A 21,738-nucleotide genomic window follows, 5' to 3' on the forward strand; every position below is an offset into this window, starting at 1 on the left:
TGACTCATCACAGAAATAAGACTTCTGAGGCCAACAACCAGAATCCCCCTGCCCTCCCGCCTCAGGACAATACTTAAAACAACATTTACAACTTCCATTTCAGTGAGAAAAACATCTTAAAGTCCCAGGCAAAGATTTTCCCACCATAGTGTGAAAACCAGCTCAAAGAGACGTTTTCACTGTGTGCATTCTTGCCCCTAACAAATTTCTGAATCCAGACTTAGAAGAATAGGAGTGTGGGAAGCAAGACTTAATTGTCATTACTATGACCTCCGTGACCCTGGTCACGACTTTCTTTCACCCCTACCCCTTGGTCAGGAGGATGGGAAATAGACTCAGAAATCTATTGAGAGGTTCGAAGGACAGTGCCTGGCACACCCAGGCCTTCGGAGAGTGTTAGCCTATGAGGAGCAGAATGAGGATGATGACAATAATAAAGAAAAAATGGCCAGGCTGGTGTGGCTCAGTGGACTGAGTGTCGTCCCATGAACGGAGAGGTCCTGGTTTGATTCCTGGTCAGGGCACATGCCCAGTTTTCGGGCTTGATCCCCAGCGAGGGGCATGCAGGAGGCAGCCTATCAATGTTTCTCTCTCACATCGATGTTTCTCTTCCTCTCCCTTCCTCTCCTCTAAAAAAATCAATAAAAAAAATTTAAAAAAACATGTTTGGGTCCATAAAGCAATTTGAGTTATGGCTCATATGCAGGGATATAGCTTAACTGAGTTTTGAGCTCTTAAAACATATACCTTCAGCTTCCTTTGCATAGAAACTATACTCTCCTTATTAGAAGAGTGCACTGATGCACATTTCAATATTCTGGGATGTGATTGATCAGAAAGAAATAGTGATTAAAATTATCTATCTATCTATATCTATCTATCTATCTATCTATCTATCTATCTATCTACCTACCTACCTACCTATCTATCTATCACCATTTCGCTATCTATAAAGCATGGAGATATGTCTCTTGAGACTATTGTATAAAACCAAGAGAATGGAGCTGGAGTAACAGAATAAAGTACTTAATCTGCTGTTTGCCAGGAGCAGCGTAAGAGCTTTTGAAGCCAGAGAAATAGCTGGCAATGTGAGCTCACCTTTTACCCAAGGAAACCATCAAAGCCACGCCCACTGAGCCACAGGACACTACCTTAAAGAAGCTTTCAATTTCAGCTCTATGAAATAAATGATTTATAAACAGGGACACAAGGTGATGAAAACCCAGGGGCAGTTTCTCTTTCATGTTAGCCACGAGGTCATGAGCAGAATGTGTCTCAAGGCAACAGGAAATATGACCTCTGCATTTCTCTTGCTAGTTTGATTTTTTTTTTTTAATGTCATTTTACAATGCAGAAAAACACCCTGACCTGTTTTATTCTGGAAACAGCACATACTTTAATTAAAGAAGGACTTTGAGTCAGTAGAGTTAATATGCATGGATTAAGAAACTTCAATAGATTATGATAAAAATGTACTTCAATAAACTGACAACTAAAGTCATTGACTCCTTCAATATTTTTGCAGGTGCTTCAGAATTTTGCAGTGTCCCCGAATCACTATTTGGGATGTCAGCTCTAAATGCTCCTGCTGTTATATTCTATTGATTCTAAGGTCATAAGTAAAGGAAGGAGCTGAAAGAGAAATTTAATGAATAAAAGATGGGTCGGATAATATTAATACTAGGCTAAATGCTAAGAGAAGAAAATCTACAAGAATGCAGAGAAATGGTTTCATATAAACACCAATCAATTATACACAGATTTTGTCTACATCAGGGACTTTCATGTCGGTGGGGAGCCAGAAGGTTATATCACATCCCCAATGGAGATGATAGTTTTACCAAGTACACATGCACCGTCCCTCCACGCCCAACCCCTTTTCAAACTAAGATTCTGAGATGCCTCTATACCCACGTAGGCTTGGTTGAGAATCAAGGAATCTACATCCTTTGGTGAATGGAATAAAATTCTCCCAGGCCTTTCACTTAACTCATTCCAGGGGCATCTGATGTTTTAAGTTATGCTGTGGGCACACACACTTGCTTGCTTTCATGCTAAATATCAGAGCCTGAGGATTTTATTGATTACAGTTGACGTTTGATCACTACTGCTGCTCATTACTCTGGAAATGAATACTTCAGGGACACTCTGGGGAATGCTTTATATAGGCTGCTCTCTGTAAAATTTCCATAGGCAATGACACCAGAGGTTGCATTAGAAAATTCATGCCATGCAAAACTTGCGTTTTTGAAGTTCCAACTTGTTTTGTAGTGTTTCACTCATTGCAGACATCATATTAATGACTCTAGCGAATACTGTCTGCCTGGGACCCTAAACGATTTACCCAAAGGCCTTTGTGGGGGCAATGAGCCTACTGCATAGGCTATTTGCATAATCTTTGAAACATGATGGCAAGACACGTCAATCTGGATATTAAAAGGTGAATTTTACACGGACATTAAGTACCATCATGGAAAAAAAATTATTGTTGACCATGGGGAGTATGCTAGTCAAGCAGTCAAGACTTTATCTGGGATCTGTGGAACTTTCATTCTGCACAGGTTGGGGGAATGTTCGAGTCCGTCTGGTGTTTCCTTATCATCAAAATGGAGTGAAGTGTGACCTGCTCCTGTCCAACAGTCCCCATCTCCATCTGGTGGTGGGGCAGGAGTCTGAATAGCATCTGAACAATGATGACCAAGGCTCTAAATTGCTGTTTATCAGGATGACCTTCATTAGTCCCCCTTGGTAAAGGTGCTGGGGTTTGAGCTTACAGGCATGTACTCAGGTCTGCAGATTTAACAGACCACTTTGCCTTTGAAGCTCACATTGAGATTTTTAATAAAAGACAATCGAGAATACTGGCAGCATTCAAAACAAAACAAAACAAAAACAGGCACACCATCAGCACACTTTACTGGGGACTCTGCAAAAAGAACAAAGTTAGGTCATTTGAAAGTAGCTCTCCCCAATCCTTCCCCCCAGTAGCTCTCCCCAATCCTGCCCCCCAGTCTATTTAGTAGAGGGTTTTTCAAGTATTCTTTTAGTAGGCGAGTTAAGGACCCATGGCCCCAAATTTGTAAGTGAAGGTGGAACATACTGATGTGGGATGGATGTGGGAAGGAACTCAAAGAATTACAAAAAAGTATGTACTGGACAGGCAAGCAGAGTCGAATGTGGACAGTGTGTGGAAATCAAAAGAATTTGTCTCTCCACTTTAATCAACAATAATTATGTCGAACCATATGAAGTTGCCATTTCTTGCCAGAAAAATAATAGCTGAATATGGGCAATTTCATATGGTTCAAAATAACACAAAGGAAATTCTGTATCACAGAGCTCAAGGTACCGGCATGTTATTTCTGCCTCTGCTTGACCAAATTCCTTGCATCGCTTCTTTGTGCATCTCAGGAGACTTCACCTGACCTCTGGGGAAAGATTTGGTTCATCTTGTGTGTCGGGAATTATTACCATCCCTTTTGAGAAGCTCAGAGCTAACACAATAGAGAACGCTGTTTCTCCGCCCTACTCATTTGGAAAAGGGGCGCGTCCTTTTAGGAACCTGGGGAGGTGCCCATCAATGGCCACCTCTCCAACTTTTGAAATTCTGAGCACCCCTGTGTGCATCCTAATCAGCCAGACACAGTGGTCTGAAGTGAGCAGAATCTCCAATTCTGAATCTACTGTCCACCTGTTTCAGATATGTGGTGCTCATATTTATCTGTGTGTGTGTGTGTGCGTGCATGCATGTAGGTTCTCAGACTACACCTACGTTGTGCAGAAAGATACTGTATATGAAAAACAAAGGATACATTTTTGTAATTCAGATAAACAGAGTAAGCACAGTTTAGTTCCAGAAGGCAGGACTCCCAGATAAATGGAAACAGGATGATCTCACCTTCGTACCAAACGCTGATCGGCACAAAAAAAGTTAAGGTTCAGTAAAACCATACGGAGGGAAGTGTGAGCATTTTTAGAGCATGCAGATGGGGCGGGAGCGCACACTTACCACAGCCTGAACCGTGAGACCGAAGGGAGAAAAGAGGAACATCTGCATTACAATCTGGGTGCAACGCTGCCTGATTCGTTGCCACCTGCGCAGCAGCCAGAGTCTGAGGGACTGGCTGGACAAACCGCCCGCCAGGTGGGCAATCTGGTGCTCACGACCAGGGTGTTGACGGTGGTTCGTTACTGTGACATTGGCAAGATCACCTGAAGGGCTGTAGGATCAGATGCTGGCTGGCTGCTCGTCCCTGGTCGCTCCCTGCTGCCATTCACTCCCTGGAGACCCTCTTTCCCCTACAGCACCCCGACTCCCGCACCCCCTTCCTGATGGGCTTTCCTGCTGGTTTTTCTTGCTAATGTTTCAGCAAGGTCAAAAAATGTTTATTTTTAGTTTAATGTTGCCTTTCAAGGTATCACTTCCATTTCTCTCTCCTTCTCTCCCGCAGTCCCCACATTTCTCTGTCCCCAACATGTTCTATCACTTCAGAGAGTTGGGATTCTTTTCCAGGGACCCCCCATATGAATTTAGCTTCTTCCTGTGGACCGTCTCCTCACCTCTGTTCCTCACGCCACCAGCCTTCCCCGAGCCGCGGGAACACCTGGCTGGATCACACTGTTTATGGCAAGTGGCCACCCAGTGCCATTTCCCTTTCCAGGTGGAGAGCAGCTACCTTGATTAACTCGCAAGCTAGTTTCTAAGCTGTCTTTGGTGATTCGAGGAACATAACTAGTTTTCAAAGCACTTCATGGGGAAATGATCTAGAAGAGTTGCATTGGACACCTCAGAAGGTTCCAGAGAGAACAAGAGCTGTGTGGAATAGTGACTTATTGGGGGGGGGGGGGGTGTTAGTCATTCCAACTGTGAACAAACAAGAGTGGAATGTTTATCTGCAGAGTCATAGTGTAAAACATGTCTGCTGAAATATAATAGTGTTATAAACATCCCTGAAGAAACAGGATGGGGCCTGGGTCTATTCCACTTCAAGCACCGGTCAGAGACATTCGTAATTAATCTGTAATAATTCCCTTCACTTGCAGCACAATGCCGTGGCTAGCCAACATTTTCAATGTTGTTCATTGTGTATGTCATAAACTGAGATAGGTGACTTTAAAATTATATTGACCTGGCCCTGGCCGGTTTGGCTCAGCGGTTAGAGCGTCGGCCTGCGGTCCTGAGAGACCCGGGTTCGGTTCCCGCTAAGGGCGTGTACATCGGTTGCAGTTTGTCCCCGGCCCTGGTCAGTTGTGCGGGTGGCAGCCACTCGATGTGTTTCTTTCACATCGATGTTTCTCTCTCTCTCTCTGTTCCTCTCTCTCCCTCCCGCTCTACCTGAACAACAACAACAAAAAAATTATATTGACCTGCATGCAATATGGGAAACAAAACAACCAGGTACTGTTCTGCCTAGTTTGAATGTAGGAGAAAAGAAAATGCATGATTGTGAAGTTAAAAGTTCACGGCTTTGAGATGGGGAAGCCCCTAGGAATTCTTTATGTCTCAGAATGCTATGAATTTCATTTCTTAAAACATGTTGAATTTGATTTGACTTTGATATATGACACAAACCTATAATGAGATATTTTGGGGTGAAGTGGGAAGAAGATGAAATATAAATGCCTTTCTTCTCCAAGAAGGTAGAAATCACTGTTTTAACTCAGTCTGTATTAAGACCCATGGAGTTCTCTGTCCGGTACCTTCCTCTGGGCAAACATACAGTCACACCCAGAGAAACACTCAAATATACCCAGACGGACCCACACCCACACCCACTCCCCCTCAGTGCTTTGGCACGTGGAGTTAGATGCCTCACAAAGACTGAAAGACAGCATTCAACTGCTCAATAGAATTGACAGGTCATAGCGCTTCTAGTGAACCTACCTGCCCATAAAATGCCACGCGGTAGTACCGACCAAACAGTCGCTTCTCGGAGTTCACCACCTCCGCCACCTTCAGATACGACCGGTGAATGTCATAGTAAAGATCTGATAATTTCTGAAACCATAAATCAAAGGGCCTCATGAGGATGAAGCTGACATAAAAAATAGGGAGTTTTCATTTTTGAAAGTAGTAAGCAATCGAGCAGTTTAAAGTAGAATATTATAATAACGTGTAGTTTTTGAAAACATACTTTGAAGTCTCTCTGCTTCTCGAAGACAGCAATGATGGGCTTGTTGACGTCAGCGATGAGTTCGTATCTCTCAGACTTCCAGAGAAACTCCACACACATGTACAGCTGCTCCACCAGGATGTGCTGCGGTTCCCCAAACCAAAGCAATATCCTTCATGATCAACATTGTAGCGCATCCCTGAAACTTACTTCCAAAGCTGCTGCTCTGTCGTTTCTTTATTCATGGTGGGATTTCTGTGTTCCTATCTTTGCTATTAGAATTTACATCTAGCCAGCAAGGGACTGGGATTTCATTTGGATTGTGCCTTTTCCCTGACTACCACCCCCTGATCAGTCCTTCAAACTTGCTAATTCAAATCAAAGAAATGCCTTCAGATTTGTCTAGTTCTTTCCATTCTCTCTGGCACTCTCTCCCAGACCCCTGCAGGTGTCTCCTAGGTAATCCCTCTTTTCGCTCCAAATGCTCTCCAGTAATCCTTTCTAAAAGCTAAATCTGGTCCTGAGTTCTCCACTGCCCTGAACCTTTGTGGGGACTCGTCTGCTTGAACTGCTGCCCCAGCCCTCCAGCATGGCCTTCAGGTAGCTCTGGGCACCAGCCTTCCCAGCAGGGCCCTCAGCACCGGACCCTGACTTTGCACTTTGCCCCTCAGCACCTGACCCTGACTTTGCACTTTGCCCCTCAGCACCTGACCCTGACTTTGCACTTTGCCCCTCAGCACCTGACCCTGACTTTGCACTTTGCCCCTCAGCACCGGACCCTGACTTTGCACTTTGCCCCTCAGCACCGGACCCTGACTTTGCACTTTGCCCCTCAGCACCGGACCCTGACTTTGCACTTTGCCCCTCAGCACCTGACCCTGACTTTGCACTTTGCCCCTCAGCACCGGACCCTGACTTTGCACTTTGCCCCTCAGCACCGGACCCTGACTTTGCACTTTGCCCCTCAGCACCGGACCCTGACTTTGCACTTTGCCCCTCAGCACCGGACCCTGACTTTGCACTTTGCCGTATCAGACCTACCCCACCATTCTTAGGATGCCTTCTCACCTTCACGCTTTCACCTGTTTTGTTTGTTGCTGCCCCTTTCAGAACTTTATTTTCTCATTGACTCCTACAAGTCCTATTAAATGTCGAGACCCAGAACCAAAGTCTGGAGGACTTTTATTTATGACCCATCATCTCCATCCCAACCACCTTCACATAAAAATTCCTTCCCCTGTGATTGCAGCTCTATATGATATCTGGACTTATAGTTAATGGGTCTCAGACTGGGTACTACCCACCCTGAATGAAGTTTGAATTTCTCTTTGAGAGCCAGAATTATGCCCACTTTATCTGTCTTTCTCACCTTTAACTCAATGCCTCACAGGTACCAGTGGTTTAATGGATGTCAATCGAATCAAATTATATACTCTCTAAAGCACGTGGATAGTATTGTTGGAATGTTTCCAGTGTCTTTTAAGAAAAGATTCTTAAACATGATTTGAAACAGTTAATATAAATATGCAGTTGCATTCACTGTTTACTTGCAATGTACGTTAAATTTATGTAGAACTACATGTAAAATTTCATTAAAACCCACCCCACAATTTGCTTTCTGTGTTCTTATTGTCAATCTATGCAGTATGATTTTTAAAAATTAACTTATGTAATATTTTACTTACTTTATGGGGGGAGCTCTATTTTCTTCACTAGAATCATTGCTAAGTTATTTCCAGTAGAAAGCTGCTTTTTATTAGTGAAAAATAACCATGGTTTGTAAACCAGGAGGTCTTCTGCAGAAACTAATGAGCCTGTCTGTTCAAATGGATTTGTAAATAACCTTTCTGATGTATTAAAAAAAGCTATGGCCAGCTCACAAAAATTTCAGCATCCCTTACCACATTTACAAAAGGACTAGAGATTTTTGCATCTTATAGAAGAACTGATCATATATATTTGGGTCCATCTTAGAGAAGTAAAGTTTAGTTTAAATTTTCATGGAAATGATGCTTTATCAATGAAATCTGATATTGATTAACTTTGTTTAACTTTAGCCTGCATTTCATTTTGCCTCAGTCATATTATAGAGTAATTTTATTTGATTTCTGAACAAGATTTTCTCCCCTCTGTTTAGTTTAATGTTACAATTCCATGCATTTTTTTACTCAATTACTGCACACTGGATTATTTGGGTCTAACCTCATTGTATGGCGTGTCTTGCATTCCAGAATCTTCTTTCATTGCTCCTTCTTCTTTAATATTTGGGGTAATGCTCAGGAAAGCTGGCCAGCCCATAGAAAACATGCCTTCAGAGAACCAAGCAAAATGAAACATTCTTTCAGCCAAAGAATTTGGATTAGACAACGCCTTTCTTCATGACGTTACAAGTGCTAGTATAAAGCTTACACAGTCAGCGAGATGGTTAGACTATGGCTGTTGGTAAATGTCACCCATTTGTAATTTTGTATTATCATCAGGTGACACATTTTGTATAAGAAGCTGGGATGGGATTATGGATTGAAAACAAGATTTGTAGATTGACCTAGCTCCAATGTTCTGTATTCCCCATTTGTTACATTGGAGACATTAATATCTACCTCAAAGGATGGTTGAAAGGGTTAATATTTGAGAAAACACCTGGTGTGGTGAGCACATTAGGAAACCAGTGCTCAATGCTCACTGACTTTTACTCCTTGGCATTATCTAGACATCTTCAATTTTCGTAGCATCTTTGCCACCAAGATTTAAAAAAGGTCTAACTCTGCAGATGCATATGGAAACAGTTGATAATGGGTCATGTTCCCAGAGGGGGGTCTCAGATCCGAATGGTGGGGAATATGAGTGGTCAGGAGCCCAGTCTGGGGTGACACACCAGCCTTGAACTCTGTTCACCACAAACTGTGAACTCTGGGGCAGGTTGTCTAACTCTCTTGGTTTTCTCATTTGTAATCGGGAGGTGATAACAGCACCCGACTCCTAGACTTGTTATTGGTAACTGACTGAGTCATGGCCAGTACAGAGCCTGGTGCGGGGCCTCGTGTGGAGCACGTGCCTTTTTAGTTACAGCTGACGCTTCTGGGGGATGTTTCCATTTTACTAATCAGCTCATGGGCTGTGTAACTAAATTATCGCCCCCAAATGTGCTACAATCATAATTATAATTGTTGCAGTCAAATCCTTGCATTAAAATTCTGTTCCTACTTCTCTATAATGTTCCCTTTGTAATCAAACGTACATTAAAATACATAAGAATTGATTTAGCAGGAAATGTCACGACATACTTCTCACAGGACGATGACCATTATGACAGAGTCTATATTTACCTGTGTTCCTATTGTTCACACATTATATGAGGGAAGTTTACTCCTTTGACTTAGAAACATTTTAACAAAACTACATTGAGGACTTCGTGTGTGTGTGTGGGGGGTGTATCAAGTGTATATATGCTACGGCCTCATAAATGATCACCCTCCTTAATTTAAAGTTTACTAAACAAATACATTCTTTTCTCAATGGGTATGATATATTATTTTAGGTCTCAAAGTGGGTATGTAAAATTTTTGAATATAAAGGTTCACACAACATTTTGGGATCTGTTCCCGCAACTTCTCAAACTAACACCTAGCTTGATCAGGTTTCTCCAATTTTGTTTTTTGGTTAGAATCTGAAATAGTCTTTATGGAGCTGTATAATATCTGATTATGATAAGAAATAGATGGGGAGAAAGGGCACATTAAATAAAAAAATAGTGATTTGGGTGACTTGCATAAAAAAATAAAGCTCAACAGGAAGTCTGGAACTGAGAAAGGAGAACCTTGACGTCAGTGTGGGCATGAGCCATGACGTCAGATCTGGACTCTTCTCCAAGGTCCCCAAACAAATGACCTCACTGTCCCACAGCTCACTTTGGTCACTGGTTTCAAATGTCTTTTTTTTTTTTATCCTCACCCGAGGACATTTTTCCTTTTTTTTTTTGTACAGATAGAGTGGGAGGGAGAGAGAGGAAGAGAGAGAGAGAGAAACATCGACGTGAAAGGGACACATCGAGTGGCTGCCACCCGCACGACCGACCAGGGCCGGGGACAAACTGCAACTGAAGTACGTGCCCTTAGCGGGAACCGAAACCGGGTCTCTCCGGACCGCAGGCCGATGCTCTAACCGCTGAGCCAAACCGGCCAGGGCCAAATGTCTTTTTTTCAAAATCCACTATATATTTCTCTCTCTCTCTCTCATTTTTTTTTTTTTTTTTAAAGAATGAGGAACCAATTATGTTTCTAAAATATTGTAACTGAAGTCATTTTACCATTTGTTTAGGTATTTTGATCTTTATATCTAAAGATTGGTTGCCATTTTTTTTTTTTATCCTTACCCGAGGACATTTTTGCATTTATCCCCAGATAGAGCTGGAGAGAAGTGGGGAAGAGAGAGAAAGAAAACAACGTGAGAAAGACACATCGAATGGTTGCCACTCACACGACCCCAACCAGGGCCGGGGACAAACCGCAACCGAGGTACGTGCCCTTAGTGGGAACCGAACCTGGGACTCTGTGGTCAGCAGGCTGATGCTCTAACTGCTGAGCCAAACTGGCCAGGGCAGCTTCTATATTTTATACACTGAGTTTTCCACAGCTTTTTGAAGGTTAAGTTATAAAACAGACTGCAGTTCATAAACTTTGTGTTTGAACAAAGTTTTGCAAAAGGAAACAGATTAAATGTGTTAACTGTATTGCCAAGTATTTTGCAAAGAGTAATTATTTAGTTATCGCTATAAAATCTTTTTTATCAGACATCAAAGATGGAATATTTTTAATTAAAGGAAATCAATATTGTTAATTATGATATGTGGTAAGTTGTCAGAGTTAGTTTATGTTTTTAAAAAAGGAAATGGAACAGACCCATTATAAGTATAGTTCTGTATATGCACTATATTCATATGCTTTCATTTCTGCATCCCTTTTTTTTTGGACTACTTTTATTACATTTCAAAATGAAAATGGATTTTTCTTGCAATTTTAAACAATTCATCAATTTCAGAATAAAATCCCAAAGGCAGACTAGCAGGCAAATTGGTAGCAAAATATGGTCATAACTCATAATAACATAGGATAAGATATAGTTCTATTTGCTGAAAACTTTTCAGGAATGTAAACTTCACACATTTCAGATGGATGGGATTTCTGAACGCTAGGAATTTCGAAATGTTGCAGAGTAAATCATGTAGGTCTGACATGGCTTTTGCTTCCAGGATACTTTTTAAAAAAAATCCTCACTTTGCCCTGGCTGGTTTGGCTCAGTGGTTAGAGCATTGGCTTGCGGTCCAGAGAGACCTGGGTTCGGTTCCCGCTAAGGGCACGTACTCAGTTGCAGTTTGTCCCCGGCCCTGGTTGGGTCGTGTGAGTGGCAACCATTCGATGTGTCCTTTTCACGTCGATGTTTCTCTCTCTCTCTCTCTCTCCCTCCCACTCTATCTGAACAAAATATCAAAAAATGTCCTCGGGTGAGGATAAAAAAAAAAATGCTCACTCAAGAATATGTTTCCATTTATCTTCAGACAGAGTGGGGAGGAGGGAGAGAAGAAGAGGGAGAGAGAGAAACATCAATGTGAAAGAGACACATCGATCGTCTGCCCCCCTCATGGCCCACGAGATGACGAACTGCAACCGAGTTACCTGCCCTTGGCCGGAATCGAACCTAGGACTCTGTGGTCCGCAGGCCAACACTCTAACCACTGAGCCAAACTGACCAGGGAGCTTCCGGGATACTTTTAGGAGCTTAATTTCCTCTGCACGGCCCCATGGGGTAGAGGAGATGTTAGAGCACTCACTTCCTCCACCGGGACGTGTTAGTAATGGATTGCTATCGCAGGGGTGGCTATCCTCCGAGAGCAGGGGTGGTGTGCAAATCTTTTCCATGTTCCAGTAACCTAGGGTGGTGCAAGATGAGGTTAGGACATCGTTACACGTCTGTGTTAATTCCAGCTTACAAAACTACACATCGTTCACCAACGAGGCATTCTCGTCGGAAGACAGAGGCTGACCAGTTGGCCTTTTGATACATAAAATAAACATGATAATGGCATGAGAGAGAACAAAAACGTAAAAGCACAGTGTGACCAGAAATACCTGTGAAAGTTAGCGTTGCTTAATAAAACAACTGCAATCAGTAAAATCTAAAATTAATACAGGGAACTTCAAGCTAGGTGTCAGCGAGCTGATCGGGGAGCGCTCCTCCCGCAGTCACCTACCCTTTCTTTTCAGGTACTCTGCGATGAGGGCGGCTATGTGGATGTAGCACATCGCAGCCTGCAACGAAGAGGAAACAGCGTCAGACAAGGCACACACATTCACTCTTTGTCTAACTAGGACTAATCTCATGCCAGAGGATGTGGAGGAATCCTTTTTTTTTTTTTTTTTGGTTAATCCTCACCCGAGGATATTTTTCCATTGATTTTTAGGGAGGGAGTGAGGGGCAGAGAGAAACATCGATGTGAGAGACACGTACCGATTGACTGCCTCCCACATAACCCCAACCAGGGCTGGGGGTCAAACCTGCAACCCAGGTACTCCATGACCTTGACCAGGAATCAAACCAGTGACCCTTAGGTCTGTGGGCCGAACCCCTCACCACTGACCCAAACTGGCCGGGGCTGGAGGAATCCTTTTAATAACAGGATCAAAAATAAAAATCAATTAGATTTCCAAAAAGTTCACCATCAAGAATAAATGCATATTTGGGATCTTTTTCTGGTCTGTTTTTCTGGATCTAGTTTGCGGGTGGATGTATGAGCTGGCCTGAAGATTTTCCCGTAGAACTATCTTCCTTCTTTAATACCAACTTCCTTTCTCTCTCTCTCTGTCTCTGGTTATTTACAGGGCTGGGCAAAACCAGGGTTGCAGTTATTCATGTGAGAAAACAGGACCCGGCCAGTGTGGCTCAGAGTTGAGCATCCACCCATACACCAGGAGGTCGCGAGTTCGATTTTCGGTCGGGGCACATGCCCAGGTGTGGGCCTGTCCCCAGTGGGGGACATGCAGATGGTGGCCAATCGATATTCTCTCTCATTGATGTTTCTATCTCTCTCTCCCTCTCCCTTGCTCTCTGTCTAAAATCAATAAAGAAAAAAAATATTTAAAGAAAAGACATGCAGGTATGATTATTATGATAGCTGAATAAACCCTACTCACAACTATCACCCTACTTTTCCCTGCCCAGCTGTGTGTGTGTGTGTGTGTGTGTGTGTGTGTGTGTGTGGCCACAGTTCTTTTTCCCTGTGAAAACGATAAACTCTAGCATCTGGATCTAAACTGGAAATGGCAAAAGCTGCCTTCTTACTTTTCTATTTCCCATAATGGCCTTCCCTCGAATATCTGTTGCCCTTAAAATGGTTGCCTCGCAAGGCGGCCCTGGTTAAAGAGTGTGACCCGAAGTGTCACATGTACCCCCCTCCACCAGATGCTAGGGCAGCACTCGACTGTTCTCCAACATCCCCCCTGAAGCCTTCAGCGTTGCTGGGCACACACCAGGCCTTGACCGGCTGAGAGTCCAAATGCCTCCGGTGTTTCCCTTTGAAGTTCTATGGGGGACGTTTTCCATTTTTAGGGCAGTCCAAGGGAAATGGAGTTTCCCATTCTTGTCCTCACCAAAGGCCACCGAGCGAGGCTGCTTCCATCCCAGGGTCCCTCACAAGTGGCAGATGAGCTTTAGGATTACTCTAGACAAATTAATCTCTTCCCGAGGCGGGACTATGTCCGGGAATAGGCAGAAGTTCCCCATTTGGTGTCCTGAAGCCTCCTGGGTGCTGTGAGTGGCCACTGATCAATCCACCCAGTGTTTAGACGGACACAGAATTGTTAGCTATTGATTCATAACCTCTCACAATGGGTTCTCTTCATTCACGTGGCTCTCGGGAGTGTCAGTTTGTCCACGGCCAGTTCAGACTAGCTGCGAACGAGGACAGATTACCCTTACCTGGGTTTACTCACCACGCTGACAAGCTTCCCCATCCAACCCCCATCACAGGGAAGTTTGAAAACACAGACCTCTAACTTACATAACTTCATTTCCACATACCCTTATGCCGTCCTCCTTAGACTCAGGCTTGGAGTCCAGCTCGTACTGCATAGCCTATAACTAAAGTTGTTCCCACAGACTCCGGCCTTTATTTGATTTCACTTATGTGGCGTCAGGCATCCTTGATTCCTACATGCACATTTAATGCATGTGACATATAATCAGGCCATAGCTAGATCAGTGGGAAAACAGGATAACTTTTCCTATTCCTGCTGTAAGTGAAAGTCCAGTTGCCCCGAGACAAAGGACCGTGCTGACGGGGGAGGACGGCCTTCGCCAATCACCTCGGACAAGTCTCCGTTTCTCGCGTGAATCTTGGCCATGCTTTCCAGCCAGGTCCTCCGGAGCTCGGGCGTGCTGGCGTAGGAGTTCGCCAGACTGTACTGCAGATCCACCAGCATCTCGGGGTCCTTCTCGTGCTCCTTCATCTGCGCCGTGGCCATCAGAACGGTCCTTATGCGTTTGGTCAGGTCTTTCACTTCTGCTGGGAAATTGCTGTTCTTTGGAAAAGAGAGAGCCTGAGTCATCACCTGCTAAGAATTCAGAAGCCAGGCCATTAATTATGGCTCGGCGTCACCGTTTGGTGCATCCTATATATTGCTCATAAATATGTAACTCTTTATTATTATTATTATTTTTGAATCCTCACCCAAGGAGACTTTTTCTCCATTTATCTTCAGACAGAGTTGGGTGGGGGGAGAGAGAGAGAGAAAAAAACACATTGATTGGCTGCCTCCTGCATGACCCCAACCAGGGCTGGGGACAGAATCACACTGAGGTATGTGCCCTTGACTGGAATTGAACCCGTGACTCTTTGGTCCACAGGCCGATGCTCTAACCGCTGAGCCAAACCGACCAGGGCAATATGTAACTCTATGTGCATCCTATGTGTTGTGATTGTGGTTTTAAACCTTTGAAGATAGGAATCGTAGCAGGCTCCAATCTTTGGCCTTCTAGCTCACCTTCTTCTAGTGATAGCATCCTGATTGTCCTTTGAGCTGCTCTCCTCTCTGGCTCATGTTCATGTGGTTTGAATGGGTCTATGTCATTCCCAGGCACGAGGGGTGGCACATGGTACTGGCCTGGCCAGTCATAGTCTGTGATTCCCCCAGGCCACAGTGATTGGTTTAGGGGAGGGAACATGATACAAAATTGGAGGAAAGAGATTCAGTTCTGGGACTTCGATGGGCACTATGGCATGAGGTGCTTTTTCCACTCAAGGAATACTACCAGTGTGCTTAACACTTTTGAGAGTGTAAACTCACGAGGAGAGCTCACTGGTAAGTGGAATAAACAAAGAGGTAAGCTGAACTGAGAGGCAGGGAGATGGGCAAAACAGGCAGTGGCAGGACAGCTGAGAACATTATTTTGATCCCTGGGTTTAGCCATGCCTGAACCAGGCTCTATCCCTGACTCTTCAGTATACTGACTAAAGGACAAATCTTTGGAAAGTTCTAAAGAAAAGGTAAGATCAATTTGGCCAAGAGTGGAATGATGAGAGAATCCCTGGATTTCTGGATATTTGGGGTAAGTTTTCATGTTACACACTATTCAACCACACAACTTGGAAATTCACTTACCAGATTATATTCTGAAAGCGGAAGAGCTGATTACCAGTTTAAACAAGCAAACAATGTAAGAACTCAAAGTCTCAGTAAACAAAACACCAGATTTGTATTCTCTTAAATGATTTTGATATCTCCCCAAAATAACCCGGTTTACTCCATTCCTAATTATTTAAAAGGCCCGCAGAGCATTTCTTACTTTCATTTGTTTGTCTCCATTCGCAAAGTTATTCGTAATCGCCAGGGAATGTTGAAACCGAGAGCCTCCAATCCCGGCGTCAGCTATTAACTGACTGACGGCCTTGATGAGCTGAAAGAGAAAAGAAAAACAAAACCTCAAAATTAGGTAACTCAGAAACAGGAGTTATACAGAAATCCATTGGATTGGATGAACGTTTCATTCATTTCTCCCCGTAGGCCCAATGAATGACATCTTTAGAAGGCCATGTAACCCTGGGCTTTTCTTATACACTTAAATACTAAAGGAAGGCTGCAAGGATCTTAGGATGCCTTGAGGAAAGAAATGTATGCATTTAGAATCTGGTGGGCTTCAGCATCCTAGAGATGGCCACGGCTCCCTGACTGGTGTCTTCTGCATGGTTCTATTCCCTGGCAGAGGAAAGGAAAAGTCCAGGTGAAGTTATGGGCTTTGCTGGTTTCTGCCCAATTGCCCTCTGCCCCTGAAGCAGAACTGAGTGTGCTGGGGTGAAGTCTGGAGGAGGAGTGGGTAATCTGCTGCCCTGAGGACAGTGGGCTTCTCTGGGGCTGGCACAGAGGCGTGGCACTGGCACGGGCATCGGTGAAAACCGGGAGCACTGACTTGTAAGTGAGATCGGACAATTGACTTCTGCTTGTTGAATTCAAAATTCTTCCTCATGAAAAAGTAGAGAAGTGCTGATGCTTCTGTCTGGGTTGACCGTGACCTGTGGTTACAGCACTTGAGGACTTCGTAGCAGAAGGATCCACACAGGTCGGCAGGCCCCTGGAAGAACGCTGAAGGGAACTGTGGGAACAGAAACGCGCCAAGTCAGCCCCGTCCCTCCACTGTGCTGTCTGCTCTCTTACTTTCTTCTCGCACGCTCATGTTTTAAAGTTCCTTGGAATGAAATCCTTCTTTCTTTTCTTTTAATTGAGTCTTTTTCTTCTGTTTGCAAGTGGAAGAGGACATACTTTATTTGGTCAAGTCTATGTTAGTATTTTTTTTTTCTATAAATAATCATTCTGCATGTTGTAAGTATCCCTACACAGATAACTAATGGTAACCCAAAGGAGGTGAGTGAGAGCTTTGAGATGTTTTCTATTCACCCAAACCTTGTAAAACCACAGGGGCCCTCGGAGGTCATAGCTAGAGCTACTTTAATGTGGAACCTTTAACTTGGCATGAATGGGCATGACAGCTCACGGTGTGCATTTTATCTAACTCTGCCATGAACACCGAGACCTCAAAGGATTGGTGGCCAGATGTTAATTTTATTCCCTTTTGATATCCAAGCAGACAGGCCGTCAAGGCTGTGAGCTTTAGACCACGAATCAAGGAGTTTCATAAAACCAAATAACTAGTCCAATGAAACCAAATAAGCCAAAATGAAAGAAAACATACCTTCCCTCCACAACAAAAGAGTAAGGATTAGTGTGAGTTTATGACCACCCCTGGGCTCTCGCCGGGCGCCGGAGCACCTTTACCTTGCTTACAAACAGCCGCAGAGAGGCAAACACGTGCTTCAGCGCTGTGGCCGACTGGTTGACTTGGAAAAACAGCATGTAGGTATCGAACACTCTTTTCATCAATGAATTTTGACATTCAGATTGTTGGAGTTGTCTCTGGAAATTTAACACAGCAGTTGCTTAGGATGAGGAAAAGGACACCTGTGTTCTTTCAAAGATATTTATTGTGAACCTACATGATGGAGGGCACCATTCTGGGCGCTGGAAATAAAGTGCTGAATATGAAGAGAAGGTCTGTGTTCCCAGTGAAACTGATAGCACTGATTGAAGAAAGTACTAAGAAAATAAAGGAGAATGGTATGTTACAATAGAAAGTAACTGCTCTGGGGTAAGATGATACTTCAGATAGGGTGGTTAGGTATGACCCGTCTAATGGGTGAACTGACATGTGAGCTGAAGGAGTGTGCCGTGGACAGATCGGCGAGGGTGTCCATGGAGGGAGATGTGAGTACCAGGGACTTGAGTTGGGAAGAAGCTTGTGAATTCAAGGCTGAGAAAAAAAGATCAGAGTAGCCCGAGCACAGTGTGTGTGGCGGGGTCGCGAGAGAGGTAGGAGACAAGGTCACAGACAGGCAAGTCGTCACAGGCATTTTTAAAGCCTGTGAGATACACGATATTTGAGTGATATTTCCACTGAGCAATAAAAAATGAAAATAATGGCCCTGGCCAGTTTGGCTCAGTATTTGGAGCGTCGGCCTGTGGACCAGAGAGTCCCGGGTTTAGTTTCCTCTAGGGGCACGTACCAAAAAATCCATGGTTATTGCTTTTCTACCACCATGCTGACCTTTCATCTGTTCACCTGCAGGGCTTTCTTTTTCTTTTTAAAAAATTTTTTTCTTTATTGATTTTAGAGAGAGAAAAAGGAAGAGAGAGAGAGAGAGAGAGAGAGAGAGAGAGAGAAACTATGAGAGAGAATATCGATTGGCCACCTTCTGCATGCCCCCCACTGGGGATTTGGCCCACAATCTGGGCATGTGCCCTGACTGGGAATCGAACCGGCAACCTCTTGATGTATGGGTCGACTCTCAACCACTGAGCCACACCAGCTGGGATAGACTTTCTTGATGGACTCATTCTGTTTGGTATAGACTTTATTCAATACATCCAGCTTTTCACAGTTCAAAACTTATTATCTGTGAACTCATTAGGTGCAGCTAATGTTTTTAATAGCTTTATTGAGATTTACCTAACACACAGTTTCTGTAGTTAGCAGTTTATGAAATTTTATTTAAATTGAATCATAGAGTATATAGTCTTATTGTTTGGTTTCTTTCACTGAGAATAACTGAGCTGTATTCTATTATATGGATATAACAGCATTAAAAAAAAAAAAAAACATTCACTTGTTGATGTACATTTAGGTTGTTTCCAGTGTCTAGTTATTCAGAATAAATCTCCCATGGGTGTCTGTGTGCCAATGAATACTTTCATTCCTCCTGGGCAAATTCCTAGTGTTGGAATGGTGGGCCACATGCTTGATTTATGTTTGACTTTTTATTCTGACGTACTGTTTTCCAAAGTGTTTGTACTATTTTGCATTCCTCCTATTAGTCAGTGAGACTTCTTTGTCAAAACTTGGTACGGTCAGTCTTTTTAACTTTAGCCATTCTACTAAGATGTGGTGGTATCATTTCTCCAAAGACATCCAGGGGGCAAATAAGCAGGTGACAGATGCTCACCACTATTAGTCTATTAGATGTGGCTGCCAGACGCCTCTCCCTTTGAGAAAGAAAAGTAGTGTCACAGTCCTCCCCAGCCTATCTCATCGACAGTGAAGCAGGAGAACTTAGGAAGGAGGGGTCTGTTATTTGACAGGAGTGAAATATGTATGTGTGTGTATCAACGGAGCAACAGTCAACCTCTGGTAAAATCTGAATCTCACCTTTAACTTGTTTTCCACTCACACTTAGGTTGATTTATGTAAAGTTAAATAATTTCATAAGTAATTTTACTGCATGTTCTGGACTTCACATGACTTTTCTACCTTCCATTTTATCATGTAGAAGGTGTTTTGATCACACTCACCTGGTGCATCTGAGTGAAGAGAGACAGCAGGTCTAGGATCGTCAGGCAAACCTCTGTAGCTACGTTGGCCTCTGTGTCCACATGGTGCACGATGTCTATTTCATTTGAGTTGCCTAAAAACACAAAGTAGAACATGCTATAAACATCCAAGACAGCTCTCTGCACTCTGTAAAGGACTTTCTTCTAGGATAGCATATTCAGTGTTCACTGGTGTTGATGAATAATGTATTAAAGTTCTTTATTTATTCAACTTCTTATTGGTTCAATCAAAAATGCTAGACAGATTCTTTAGAGGACTTTATAGACTAAATTTCTGTCCCCTCAAATTCATATGTTGGTGTAGTATTTGGAGGTGAGGTCACTGAGAGGCCATTAGGTCATAAGCGTGAAGCCCCACAAACAGGATTAGTATCCTTACAAGACACACTAGAGCCCAGCCAGTGTGGCTCAGTTGGCTGAGCATCCTTCCATGAACCAGGAGGTTGCTGATTTGATTCCCCATCAGGGCACATATCCGGGTTAAGGGCTCGGTCCCCAGTAGGGGGCGTTGCAGGAAGCAGCCAATGGATGTTTCTCTTTCATCAATGTTTCTGTCTATCTCTCCCTCTCCCTTCCTCTCTCTGAAATCAATACAAACATATATGAAAAAAAGTAAGAGACACCAGAAAGACCGTCTCTCTCTCTTTCTCTCCATCATGCGAGGACACAGCAAGAAGTCAGCCATCTGTATACCAGGAGCGGGTTCTCACTAGACATCAAATCGGCTGGCACCTTGGTGTTGGTCCTCCCAGCCTCCAGGACTGTGAGAGATAGATGTGTACGTCCATGGTATCTTGCAGCAGCTTGCACTAAGACAGAGTGTGTGCCCCTTGTGATGTCGGCTGGAGAGTTCCCAAAGACGAGAGTGGTCTATTTCCGTTATTTCTTACATCTTTTCCATTAGTTCAGTTGTTGACTGAGCCATTGTTCTTCCATAATCAGTCTGGATCAAGTTTTGGGCTCCCAGGATAACAGACCAAATGTAGTTTCAGAGGACAGTCTGCATTACTGGCCTCCCCAGAAAGGCATTACACGTATTTAAAGGATGAGGCATATACCTTTAAATAGCTAACTGTGGCTACATGTCCTTAATCACTGACATTTACATGATATAAAACAACAGCCCCCGTTTTACCTCACCCACAAGCTGAAATGTGTGCATTGCTGGATTCAAGGTGTCATGCTTACTGTTTCTATGATGTGTCCACGTTTTCCTCTTCCCACAGAGTGGATAATACATAATCTGATTGAGAGAGACCCACGTAACCCTCATGATACCATTTTTTTTCCCAGAGGAGCTATGTACACTAAGCATATGGTACTAAGAGTTTTGCTTTTCCCTTGTGTTCTTTTAAAAAACATTACAAACTTTTAAGTGCTCTATGGTGAATCCTCCTCTAAAAACACTCCTGGGCTACAGCAAGCCCGAAAAACAGTGGTGTCAGTAGCTCAATAGCATTCTTTCTATTGCTGAGACATTATGATGCATTTCATGTCCTACATACATCTCGAGAGAAACTGAGAACCATCTGTTCCTATTATTTCTGATTTACTTACTGGTCATGGTGTTGTCTAACATCTGTAAGAGTTTAGGATTAGAAAGTGCATTTTTGCCTCGAATTATAGGTAAAGTTTGGGATCTGGGCTGCTTATGTCCTTCATGACTGGAATTGGTATTCATCCTGAAAATTAAATAAGAAAAATGGTTAAAGTAATAGGCATGTGATATCCAACAGTTCATTCAAATGCTCTTGACTGAGTCAAATATATAACAATTTTTTTGAATTGAGACCTGTTATTAAAAATAGTAATTAAAGGTGACATGATACAAGGGACTTCAAATAATACTTTTGAAGAAATTTTACTTAAGCCAAAAAAAGGTTCAGAAAGATAAGAGATACTGAAAGATAACAGAAGCATAACAGATACTGGATTTAAACCTGTACAAGCATACTCATTGGTGTTTAACGAATCATGGCATTCCATGGGTATTACTGGTTGATCAGGAAGGCAGGGTGGCAGACATTAAAAAGGTACAATGTCATATAGCTCAATTGTGTGAAATTATATTTAGGAGGCAGAATGTAAAAAAGTAAAATCTGGTCCAAAATAACCCTTGCTTTCCTAGTTGTTCGCATGTGGAAATTCTTTATGCCTTGTCATTCCATTGTGTCATATCCACAGGGGCTTGCCACGTG

The 21,738-nt window shown here is 43.2% G+C and overlaps 1 protein-coding gene across 7 annotated transcripts in view; it reads right to left on the reverse strand.

The window, feature by feature from the left end:
* The window catches only part of DOCK10 (dedicator of cytokinesis 10), a 241,489-nt gene that overhangs the window by 13,392 nt on the left and 206,359 nt on the right, over window positions 1-21,738 (reverse strand). For 6 of the 7 annotated variants that reach the window (XM_036253285.1, XM_036253284.1, XM_036253282.1 and 3 more), the window contains 11 exons: window positions 21,098-21,222; window positions 19,502-19,614; window positions 17,435-17,572; window positions 16,572-16,754; window positions 15,951-16,061; window positions 14,471-14,686; window positions 12,361-12,418; window positions 11,941-12,039; window positions 8,316-8,422; window positions 6,135-6,257; window positions 5,885-5,998 (listed from right to left, as the gene is read on the reverse strand). In XM_036253285.1, coding sequence (XP_036109178.1) covers window positions 5,885-5,998; window positions 6,135-6,257; window positions 8,316-8,422; window positions 11,941-12,039; window positions 12,361-12,418; window positions 14,471-14,686; window positions 15,951-16,061; window positions 16,572-16,754; window positions 17,435-17,572; window positions 19,502-19,614; window positions 21,098-21,222 — 1,387 coding nt within the window. Of the gene's footprint in view, window positions 1-5,884; window positions 5,999-6,134; window positions 6,258-8,315; window positions 8,423-11,940; window positions 12,040-12,360; window positions 12,419-14,470; window positions 14,687-15,950; window positions 16,062-16,571; window positions 16,755-17,434; window positions 17,573-19,501; window positions 19,615-21,097; window positions 21,223-21,738 lie in introns of those variants that run through there. The other variant, XM_036253288.1, reaches the window with a different exon arrangement.

Source organism: Molossus molossus, unplaced genomic scaffold (assembly GCF_014108415.1).
Source record: "Molossus molossus isolate mMolMol1 unplaced genomic scaffold, mMolMol1.p scaffold_m16_p_11, whole genome shotgun sequence".
In the NCBI taxonomy this organism is placed as follows: Eukaryota; Metazoa; Chordata; class Mammalia; order Chiroptera; family Molossidae; genus Molossus; species Molossus molossus.